General features: G+C 54.9%; 1 protein-coding gene across 1 annotated transcript; it reads right to left on the bottom strand.

The window, feature by feature from the left end:
* Positions 1 to 4,795: 4,795 nt before the first annotated feature.
* HMOX1 (heme oxygenase 1) lies at positions 4,796 to 11,486 on the bottom strand. The gene is made up of 5 exons (XM_008144692.3): positions 11,137 to 11,486; positions 9,673 to 9,793; positions 7,224 to 7,715; positions 5,921 to 6,017; positions 4,796 to 5,039 (listed from the first exon to the last, which is right to left on the bottom strand). The coding sequence occupies exons 1-5, from the start codon at positions 11,157 to 11,159 to the stop codon at positions 4,915 to 4,917; spliced, it is 858 nt and encodes a 285-aa protein (XP_008142914.2). The 5' UTR covers positions 11,160 to 11,486; the 3' UTR covers positions 4,796 to 4,914.
* Positions 11,487 to 11,904: the final 418 nt, after the last annotated feature.

The raw sequence follows: 11,904 nt of genomic DNA, 5'->3' as shown, positions 1-11,904 counted from the left end.
CCAAGATGGCGGAGGGGCGGGCCTCCGGGCGCCGGGGTGCTGTGCCGGGGCTTCGTGTACTGTGTTCAAGCCTTTCTAAAAGTCTCTGAGGTCCTCGCCAGGCAGTGGGGCCAGGATTTGGTAGCTGGTGCTGACAGATAACCCTTGAGTGCATCCTTGTCCTGGGCCTGTGTCAGTGGTAGCTGTCACTCAACGGCACAGAGGAAAAAGAAAATTGAAAATAAATAAAAGTGCCCTAGCCGGTTTGGCTCGGTGGATAGAGCGTCAGCCTGTGGACTAAAGGGTCCCAGGTTCCATTCTGGCCAAGGGCACATGCCCAGGTTGCAGGCTCGGGGGCGTGCAGGAGGCCGCCAATCAATGATTCTTTCTTACCGTTGATGTTTCTCCCTATCTCCCTTCCTCTCTGAAATCAATTAAAAAATATTTTTAAAAAATAAAAATAGCCCTAACCGGTTTTGCTCAGTGGATAGAGAGTCAGCCTGTGGACTGAAAGGTCCCAGTTTCGATTCCGGTCAAGGGCATGTACCTTGGTTGCGGGCACATCCCCAGTAGGGGGTGTGCAGGAGGCAGCTGATTGATGTTTCTCTCTCGTCGATGTTTCTCTCTGTCCCTCTCCCTTCCTCTCTGTAAAAAATCAATAAAATATATTAAATAAAAATAAAAGTCTCTGAGCTCAGGAGGTCGTGGTTAGATTCCCGGTCAGGGCACTTGCCCAGGTTGGGAGCTCAAACCCCAATAGGGGGCGTGCAGGAGGCAACTGATCAATGATTCTCTCTCATCATTGATGTTTCTCTCTCACCCGATCCCTTCTGCTCTGAAATCAATAAAAACATAGAAAGTAAGAAAGAACGTGGCCCCTTTCAGAGCCATGGGGTGGAAGAACCCAGGGTTGGGAGGTGTGGGTCCCTGAGAATTACACACCTGCGGGTGGGAGCCCGCTGCCCTGGGGCTGGGCCCTGCACACCTGCTCCCTGTTCTCACCGGACACTCTCCTCCCAAGTGGTCATCGGACTGGCCACCTCCGGTCTCCCTACCGCAAGCGTGTCAAAGTCGCGGGCCGCATGCGACCCACAATGAATGTTTTTGTGGCCTAGTCCAGTGGGGTCGGCAAACTCATTAATCAACAGAGCCAACTATCAACAGTAGAACGATTGAAATTTCTTTTGAGAGCCAAATTTTTTAAAGTTAAACTTCTTCTAATGCCACGTCTTCAAAATAGACTCGCCCAGGCCGTGGTATTTTGTGGAAGAGCCACACTCAAGGGGCCAAAGAGCCGCATGTGGCTCGTGAGCCGCAGTTTGCCGACGACTGGCCTAGCCAATATAACGATATTTAAGAATTGTTTCAATGAAAATTTTGTAATTTAATTTTTACAAGATCCTGTTATACATCATTATTAATAACGAACTACAGCATTCGCTAACAACTGATTACTATAATCATGTTGCATTCGCTTCCTTTACTTGCCTTACACGCAGGTGCACCATTTCTCTCCACTAATACCAGCAGCGAATATTTTAACAGCCAATTGCTGTGTCATTAGTCTTGGACTGACTTGTTTGCTGTGCTCAACAGGCAATATTTCGCTTTCCGAGAACAAGAGAAATAGGTTTATTTGCGTTAAGCTTATTAATATGTGCAGTTATTCAGTGTCTTGTAAGTTAATGTTCAAGAAAAAATATTAATTTTTATTAAAATGTTCTATTATTTTATGTTAATGATGACTCATTTAGTTCAGCCCTTTGTATTCAGCATGTCTCTATGGAAATAAACCTGCGTTACTATGAAAATTGAAGCTTTTGTTTTTTTTGTGGCCCACATAAACTTAAACCTTGTTTATTTGGCCCGTGTTAGCCTTTGAGTTTGACATGCTTGCCCTGACGAATCTGGGACCGAAGTCATCTGATGTTGGGACTCAACGTTTTCATAAACTCAGATGGTGTTTTTTTTTTTTGTTTGTTTGTTTTAAATTGAAGATTTTAAATTATTTGGAGATGCTTAACATTTGAGAAAATTCACAATCAGATTCCCAACCAAGCTTGAAAAATAGGAAGATTTGGCAAAAATGGAGGCATGCTCCAGCAGCAACAAGGGCTGCGTAATCTGCCCCGTTTTTCATTTCCATCCCCCAACATGAACTGGGAAGCACTTTTTTCTTTGCCACCACATTCACACAAACATATTTACGGGGAGTGTTTAAAATGTGTATTTGTACAGTGTATAAGAAAATATATCAAACAAACCCTGGCTGATTTGGCTCAGTGGATAGAGAGTTCGCCTGTGGATTGAAGGGCCCCGGTTCGATTCCAGTCGAACACGCCTGGGTTGTGGGCTCCATCCCCAGTAGGGGGCGTGCAGGAGGCAGCCAATCAATGATTCTCATCATTGATGTTTCTACCTTGCTCTCCCTCTCCCTTCCTCTCTGAAATCAATAAAAATATTTTTAAATATATATATATATATATATATATATATATATATATACACCAAACGAATTTGAAACGGGCTTTTCTCACTGCCACTTCATGGAAGCCCCTCTGGGTAGACACAGAGATGGAACTCATTCTAGTTAAGAGCTATTGAATTTCCCATAGTGTGAACAGAATGCAGATTTTCAGCCATTCCCCCATTAGTACAACCCCAGGTGTTTCTCTCCGCCCCCCTCTTCCTGTCTTTGTCACTACAAACAATGAATGCCCATGCCCTTCACAGAAAACTGGAGGCTCCGTCCTTGGGCGCCTACCATGTACATGCACATCTCACAACAAGCAGTGGCTGCCGGGCCTGGTCGCCCTTGGGAATCTCCCGGGGAGCTTGTCATAAACAGGAGTCCAGACACCGGCCCGACCACATTTCCAAAACCAGAGCCTCCCAGGGTGGGGCCAGGGCTCCCCCGTGCGTGGGGAGGGTTCTGATGCCACTGTCCACAGACTGGCGTTGGGACACCGCTGGGCCCTCCCACCAGCTGTGGGAGGGAGGTGTGTTATTATTTTGCCGGTGAACAAAAGGAGACTTGAAGTGATTTGTCCAAGGTTCCAGACGTAGGGACAAAGCAGGGAAAGGGACAAAGGACCTGCTAGTTCCCAGTCCTCATGTACTGGTTTCTTATTTATTGATTGATTTACTTTTTTTTTTTAATATATATTTTATTGATTTTTTACAGAGAGGAAGGGAGAGGGATAGAGAGTCAGAAACATTGATGAGAGAGAAACACCGATCAGCTGCCTCCTGCACACCTCCCACTGGTGATGTGCCCGCAACCAAGGTACATGCCCCCGACCGGAATCGAACCCAGGACCCTTCAGTCCGCAGGCTGACGCTCTATCCACTGAGCCAAACCGGTTTCGGCGGTTGATTTACTTTTATTGATTTCAGAGAGGAAGGGAGAGGGAGAGTTAGGAACATCAATGATGAGAGAGAATCATTGATCAGCTGCCTCCTGCACACACACACACACACAACCCAGGCATGTGCCCTTGACTGGAATCAAACCCCGGACCCTTCAGTCCACAGGCGGACACTCTACCCACTGAGCCAAACCAGCCAGGGCTCAGGTACTTGTTTCCAAGGGAGTGCCTTGTCCCCTGGGCTCCCAGACCCCTTCAGCAAAAGGCTTCCCCTCTCCCAGATGGGGGGCTGCACATTAATATTCCAGTGGCTTTGGGGACTTAGGGAAAGGCTTGGGTTATGTTTGGAGCTGGGCAGACAGGGCTTAAACCCTTCCGAACCCTCAGAGCGTGGTAGCTCTCCTCAGATTTGCTGAGAATTCAATGAGATGACATAGGTGAGGTGATGGGCAGTACAAGACTCACTTAGCAAGAACTCAAAACCCTGGTCGCCCTTGTTTCATTATGTCCAGTGTTGGCATGTTACATGCATCCCATGTGCTTCTCCAGACAGGCAGGTGAGGCCCGTTTTCATGCTACAGGCAACAGAACTGAGCCCTCAGAGAGGTTCATGACTAACCTTAAAGGCACAGCTCTGAAGCAGAGAAGCAGGGACTTCCACCCAGGGGTCCTGCCCGGTCCCTAAGATTCACAGCACAGGCCTCGGATTGTATCCCAGAGCCCACTTGTGTCAGCCTAAGAGGGCAAGCCCACCCTCTGTGAAGGGGAGCCTCACATCAAGCAGGGTCCCCACAAAGAGTTGCCCACCACCCGCTTGAAGCTCACCCACCAACACTAGTCTCAGGACAGAAAACATCCAAACCAGCCCATGCCGCCCACACCCTCATCCCTGCTGCCCACCGTTCAAGGCCCAAGTGAGGGAAAGGGCCGTTCCCGTTTCCCAGGGGCACAGAGCCCAAGAACAACGCTTGAGGGTACTATCAGCAATGCAGTTTATTATTTCACCAAGTTAGAGACCAAGGCCACAGTGCTGTTAAACACCTCCCCCCCCACCCTCCCTCCCCTCCCCTCCCCCAAACCCACCCCAGCCCTGCTGTTATAACAGAACACAACAAAATACCACAACACCACAGGCAGGCTGAGCTGGGAACAAAAAGCAGCTCCAACAAAAACAAGACAAAGACACAACATCCTGGCACATTTATATGAAAAGGGCCCACAGGGCAACGGTCAGGCACGTCACAAGCAGACGGCGAGCCCGGGGCGCTTGGAGGTTTGGGCGGTTGCTACTTCTGGCCACGTCTTCTGGGCTCTGCTGCAGGAACGGGGAGGGGGGAAGGGGGTGTCTGAGGGCCCAGCAGGACCCCTCGGTCCACATGGAAGTTCAGGGCATCGGCTGGATGTGCTTTTGGTTGGGAAGACGGCGCCGACTCCTTCCTCCTTGCCAGAGAGAGGGGGGCATGGGGGCACGGGAGGAGCGGACAGCTCCCCATGCCCACGGGATCTGCCCTCTCTAGAAAGAGGGCCCTCCGCTCGAGTCCACGGCCCAGGAGCCAACACGCTGCATTCACATGGCGTAAAGCCCCATGGCAACCGTTGCCACCAGAAAGCTGAGTGTGAGGACCCATCGGATGAGCGGCGCCCGGGAGAAGACACTGGCCTTCCCTCTGGGGGTCTCCGTGGGCGTCAAGTCTGAAAGAGAAAGGGGGTCCATGTCAACAACAGGTGGACAGAGGTGGGGTGTCTGAGTTCCCAGAAACACAGCAGAGGGGTGTCAGCAGCCTCCAATCCAGTCCCCCTCAATGCCAGGATTCTGCTAGACCACAAACAAGTGGCCCTCTAGCCACTGCTTGAATACCTTCCAAAGACAGGGAGCTCACTACTTGTCCAGGCTGTCTACTACTGCCCTTTCAACCAGCCCACACTGTGAGACCAGGCCCCCAGGGGTACTCCAAGGGCGCACACTTTGAGAACTGGTGCATTAAGGCAATGTCACCTCATCCCACCAGGCAGCCAATCCCATAGGGACTGGCCATGTTCCCACAGGGGTCCACGTGGTCCTGGCGCACGCGGGAAAGCCACAGGGCAGGGGGGTTAGGGTGGGCCCACGCAGGCGGTGAGCTTCACCTCAGCTTGAGGCATACGAGGGAGGGACTAAGACGCAGCAAGACCCCAAGGTTACGTGTCTTCCTAGCATCCCATGGCAGGGTGACAGCTGGGAATGGTTGCAGAGTCCCCGCCCCACATCAGGGGTCTCTGTTCAGGAATCATTCAAGGGCCTCAAAGGAGCCCAAATCCAAAGAGGAAGGCTGTGCCCCTGACTTCGGGGGAGTCCTCTGTGTGCAAGTCTCCACTTCGGAGCCAATGAACTAGAACGAACTCAACTGCCCTTGGTTTCAGGGATGGGGAAACTGAGGCAGGGGGTGCTTACACGGCTTGCCCAGAGTCACACACCGAAGGCTGACCTCTTGCCCTTTGGCCTGCACCCCACTTTTTATTTAAAACATTCAGAAGACAGAAGAGTCGAGAGATACTGGAGCCCAGAGGAGACGCCGCTGCCCGGAGGCCCTCACCTTGCGTCCTGCTGCCAGCCCGCCGGCGGAGGCCCGGCTGCGAGGGGCTCTGGTCCTCAGCGTTCCGGGGCAGCAGCTCCTGCAGCTCCTCAAACAGCTGGAAGGCAGAAGACACGTGTCAGCGAGGGGTGGCACTGGCCCAGCTGCCGGGGGATTGGGAACCTTGCTATGAAATATTTAGGACAAAGCCCCTCAGAAAAATATTGACTGTTCCTGTACCTTTCACCCAGCTTAAGAGGTAAGATGTTACAAGTGCATTTGACTCGCTTGCCTGCCTGCTCTTCTCCAAAAGCTCCCCAATACCCACCCTGGACTGAGGGTTCCCTGTCGCCATTCATAGCCTTCGAGTCTCTATGCAGAGCACCGTTTCGTGAGTGGTACCGAGTCTATGCCGCCTGCTTTCCTCACGACTCTGAGTCCCCCTGGGAAAGCTGGTTTCAGGGGGGTATTCGTGAGCCAGGGTTTGCGATGAGGAAGCCGCAGCTCCTACAGGTTAAGTGCCCGGACCCAGGCTAACCAGGGGTCAGGGGGCAAAAGCCAGCCCTCCGACGGGCTTTGGCTCAAAATCCCATCCTTCTCCAACCCCTGAGAGCCATGGATTTTCTTGGAAGGTCCACCGACCAGGTTTGGTTTGCTGTCTGGGGGACTGCAAGGAAGGAGCGGGGAGCCAGGAGACCATGAGCTAGGAGTCCCGTCCCCAGAGCGCCTCCAGGTGGGGGGAGAGCGACAGGACTGTACAACATCCGGGCTAGGAGGAACCTCACCCCCCACTCGGAACACCCCCCACCTCAGTTCTGTCCACGAACCCCTCCTTCCAGGCTTTCCTCAAAGCCCACCTTGCCCGGGACTGGAGGCACGTCCCAGCTGGGCGGAGAGGCCCCCCGGGTCAGAGGCCACATCCGGGGCACCTACAACCTCTGCAGTGCCAACCTGGCAACACTCAAGTGCACACACAGCTTGAGTGTCGTCAGAGTCCGACAACTGACGCTCATGCCCCCACGAGAACAGCAGCGAACATCAGAGGGCTGGCCCTGCGCTGGGCCCGGCTATGGCGGCTTTACCGGTATAAACTCATTTAACCCTCACAGCTCTAAGAGGCAGGCACAATGACCTACTCATTTACAGACGGGAAACTGAGCTGGAGATTAAGGGACTTGCCTAAGATCACCTAGCAGAACTAGAACCCAGGCTTCTGCCCTCCCCATCCCCGCCCCCCCCCCCCCCACGCCCCCCCCACCCCCTGCCTCCTATATAACAGAGGAGCAACAAACTGGAGTCAAGCCCTGGGCTGCCAGACCCTCACCTGAATGTTGAGCAGGAAGGCGGTCTTGGCCTCTTCGATGACCCTCCCCTTGACCTCAGGGGTCATCTCCAGAGAGTTCATGCGGGAGCGGTACAGCTGCTTGAACTTGGTGGCGCTGTCGATGTTGGGGAAGGTGAAGAAGGCCAGGCCCTCGCCGGAGCTGGGCAGGTCCAAGGCCTTCTGGGCAATCTTCTTGAGCACCTGGCCCCCCGACAGGTCACCCAGGTAGCGGGTGTAGGCGTGGGCCACCAGCAGCTCGGGCTGCCTGCGCCCCACCTCTTGGAGCCGCTGCACGTAGCGCCGGGTGGCCTGTGTGTAGGGGATGGTCTCCTGCCAGCGGGGCCCGTACCAGAAGGTCAAGTCCTGCTCCAGGGCCGCCCGGCGGTGCAGCTCCTCCGGGAAGTAGAGGGGGGCGTAGACCGGGTTCTCCTTGTTGCGCTCGATCTCCTCCTCCAGGGCCTTGTAGATGTGATACAGCGAGGCCATCACCAGCTGAAACCGGAGAGAGCAGGTCAGGACCCCCATCCCAACAGCAGCCCGCATCCCCTCCCCAGGCTGGGCTCCCACCTCCTGCCAGCCCCTCCGACCTCCCCACACTGATCACACACAAAACACTGATGACACACTTCCTGAGCCTAAAGCCTTTTTACCCCACAGGGTAAACACATGGCCTAATGTAACCCTCACAGAAACACAGGCGCCGCTATCCCCGTTTTACAGAAAAGCAAACGAAGGCTCGGGAGGGTCTGAGATGTTGAGGTTGCACAGCCGGTAAGAAATGGCGCTGGAATCCAGCCCAGATGCTGCTAGGAAGCCACGGTGGCTCTGAGCAAGGGGACGCCTGAATGAAAGCACCTTCAAGGGACGCAGGTGCCTCTACTTTGACCTCTGGGTGGCCGGCTGCAGGGCCCCATTCTCCCTCCCGGAGGCCCACGCCGAACCCCACCACCTCTGGCTGCTGGGCTGGGGTGACACGCCCAGCGCACCTTGGCTGGGGAATTTCTGTTTCACATAACGCTCTGGCTGTGTGCAAAGGGAATAACCCTACACGATCGGGCAGGACGGCACAGGTAAAGCACTGGGCACAGCCTGGCACTCAAGCACGGAATCGGAGGCCGTGGTGATGAATGCCACCTCTTTCCGCATAATCTAAGCGCCCACTCTCACAGACTTGTGCCCACTCTGAACTCAGTGGCTTAGCGGTAAGATCCAAATCTCCCGGGGGGCGGGGGGATGTCGATGGGGTATTCCAGCAGCCACTCCCTGCTCCCGCTGCCCCAGCCACTTAACAGCAAGTGGGTGTAAGTCATCTTTTTGAGGAGGAAAGACGAAGACGAGGAAGAGGGAACAAGGGCTAGAGTCAGCACCCATAGGATGTAGGCAAGGGCCCCAAGCCACCTACAAGGGCTTGTTAAATCCCCCTTCGCTGGAGCACCCGAGGCTGGGCGTGGGGGGAGGCCCAGGATGGAAAAGAGAGGTGCCCGGAGTGGCGGGATAAAGCTCCCCCACCCTCTCTGTGCAGCCTGAACAAGCCCTTCCTCGTGCTGCTGTTTTCACACTGGGCCCTTGTCTGGTTCTCTGTCGAGTGCGTCCTATTTGCATGAATTGCACAACGATGCTGGCAAACAGCAAAGCCGGCGTCTAGCATAAAGGGAGTGCTTAAGAAAACCCCATTCACAGGTGAAGGGAACGTTGCTCAGGGAGGTTAGGGTGAGGTGTCCACAGTCTTACTGTTAGGAAATGGTGGAGCCCTAACCGGTTTGGCTCAGTGGATAGAGCGTCGGCCTGCAGACTCAAGGGTCCCAGGTTCGATTCCGGTCAAGGGCATGTACCTTGGTTGCAGGCACATCCCCAGTAGGGAGTGTGCAGGAGGCAGCTGATCAATGTTTCTCTCTCATCGATGTTTCTAACTCTCTATCCCTCTCCCTTCCTCTCTGTAAAAAATCAATAAAATATTTTTTTTTAAAAGGAAATGGTGGAGCCAGGGTTCGAACCCATACTACCCCTTGCCTTCGAGGTAGATTAGAATTAAGTCAGGACACAAGCTCTGAAATGAGACCAACTTTGGCCTTTCCTATGTACTTACTGGCTGTGTGACCATCTATTAATTACTTAACCTCTTTGAGCCTTCGCTTCCTTCTCTTCCTTTTCAGGGTTGAGGCACAAATTAGGTACCAAGTGTGTAAAATGCCCAGCTTGGAATAGGTGCTCAGTTGATGGCACTACTGCCCCGGGCCCTCCACAATACTATGTAGCAGGCTATGGATTTGCTGTGTGGCCTCGGGTAAGTCACCTCCCTTCTCTGAGCCTCAATGTCATCATCTATAAAATGATTCTCTCAAGACATTCCTATCTGGTCCCTCAGCATCCCCAGTCCCAGTCCTACTGAAACACCTGCCTGAGCCTTGGGCACACCCACGTCTGTCACACCCTCCCCCAGGACACATACCTTAAAGCCTTCTCGAGTCACCTGGCCCTTCTGAAAGTTCCGCATGAACTCGGCATTCTCTGCCCGGGTGTGCACCTCCTTGGTGGCCTCCTTCAGGGCCTCTGACAAATCCTGGGGCATGCTGCAGAGGGAGGGGAGGAAGGGTGAATAAGGGGGGGTGGTTACGAGCAGGGTTCTTCCAGAGGCTGAGCTCTGAGGGTGCCCCTCGCCTGTAGGCAGGCCTTCAGAAGATTTCAGCTGTATTGGGCTTCTCCACAGAAGTAAGTCCAGCCTCCCAACTATCTAGTCCACAGCCCACATTCCCAACTGCCTTCAGATGCAGGCCCATAGCCCTGGCAGGGTAGCTCAGTTGGTTAGACTGTCATCCGGGGACGCCAATGGGGTTGTGGGTTTGATCCACGGTCAGGGCATATACAAGTATCAACCAAGGAACGCATAAACACGTGGAACAACAAATCAATGTTTCCTTCTCTCTCTTCCCCCCTTCCTCTCTCTCTAAAATCAATCAATAAATTTTTAAAAATGTAAAAAAAATAAAAAGATGCAAGCCCATCCACACTCTTCAGTCACTAGGAGGCATTGTACTATGGTCCCCAAAACCCAGGGGGAAATCCTGGCTGACATTGGAAAGGGAGGAGGAGCAGAGGGCGGGGTGAGCCCTGTACTCAGTGTCTGATTGCGCTGAGGCGCTTTTAGAGCGAAGATTTAACTCATTTACTTTGTGGGGGTTTCAGGTCCAAATCTCATTACCCGCTAGGATATACTCATTATAAAATACGTGTGTTAAAATGCCCGAGTAAAGCAGTGCTTTACTAAAAATAAAATAACAAGTTTCTGGGAGTATTTCTGTGGTTTGTCTGTGCTTCTTTTCCACAGAATTGCCATTTCTCCTTTCTCTCCCACCCGCACCCCTTCCGAGAAACAAACACCCCCTGTTCCGTGCACGCAGACACATCCTTGGGAGAAGGGAAGGAGCCACGCTTGGACCGATGACCAAGGTCCAAACCCCAGCCAGACACCTGCTGGCGGAGCGACCCTGGGCTTGCCGCTTCCTGGGCTGTAAAGTGGGGACGCCGCGGCCACCGCGAGGTCTGACAGCTGCGGGGAGGCGGGCTTGGCCCAGGGCGGCCTGGGCAGAGCCCCGCAGCCCGGCTCCGCAGCCCGAGGGACCCTCGGTCATTACGCAGAGGCGCCGCCAAGCACACTCCGAAGTGCAAATACTGGCAACGAAGCTGGGCGCCCTAGCAACACTGCCATGGGCCACCCAGGTCCCCGCCAGGGAGCGGGCCTGTGAGTCACCTTCCGCCCCTCCAGCTAACTCACGGTGCGGAGAGGATGGCGCCCAGACCCTCCTCGCTCCCAACCCCGGCCGGCGGCTCAGCGCGTGGCTCCCGGCTCTGTCTGGGCGGCAGGGAGAGCAGGTCCCCGCGCCCGTCCCGTCCCCGTCCCCTGCCCAGTGCTTGCCTGTCGGGCTGCGGGCGCTCCATCTGGGCGGCTAGGCTCACTCGGGACCGGCGCTGGCTCGGGGCTGGCTCCGACAGCGGTGGCTCGGGACCGGCTCGGGACCGGCTCTGACGGCGCTGGCTCGGGATCGGCTGGGGACCGGCTCGGGGCTGGCTCCGACAGCGGTGGCTCGGGACCGGCTCGGGACCGGCTCTGACGGCGCTGGCTCGGGATCGGCTGGGGACCGGCTCGGGACCGGCTCTGACGGCGCTGGCTCGGGATCGGCTCAGGATCGGCTCGGGACCGGCTCGGGACTGGCTCCGACGTGTGGAGACGGTGGGAGAAGGCGAGCGAGTGACTGTGCTGAGCCCGGCCGCGCCGTCTATTTATACCCGGAGGGGGGTCACGTGGCTGCCACCCAACAGCTGATCCCGGTTCAGGCGGGACACCGCGACACCCCCGCCCGCCCGCCCCGCCCGCGCCCTGGCCGGAGTGGGTGGAGGGGGAGGGTGTGGGGGGGGGCAGCGGTCACATGAGCCTTGGAAAACAAAGCAAAGCTTTTAGAAACAGAACGTAAAAAAAAAAAAAAAGCTCATTTGGAAATCTGAGCAGCTGTGTGTGATTTTGCTCCTTCCAAACACCCGCCCCCAGGGATGGGGCTTGAGGCACCCAGGAGCCCAGGGTTCCAGAGAGCTGGGAGACGCGCATCTCAGAGGGGGAGGCTGGCGGGCAGCAGGGAGCCCAGTGACCAGGGGTTCCTAGCGCTCAGTCCAGGCTGCTTCTCATTCC

The sequence above is a fragment of the Eptesicus fuscus genome, chromosome 7 (genome assembly GCF_027574615.1).
Source record: "Eptesicus fuscus isolate TK198812 chromosome 7, DD_ASM_mEF_20220401, whole genome shotgun sequence".
Lineage (NCBI taxonomy): Eukaryota > Metazoa > Chordata > Mammalia > Chiroptera > Vespertilionidae > Eptesicus > Eptesicus fuscus.
This window is presented reverse-complemented; position numbering and strand designations above follow the sequence as displayed.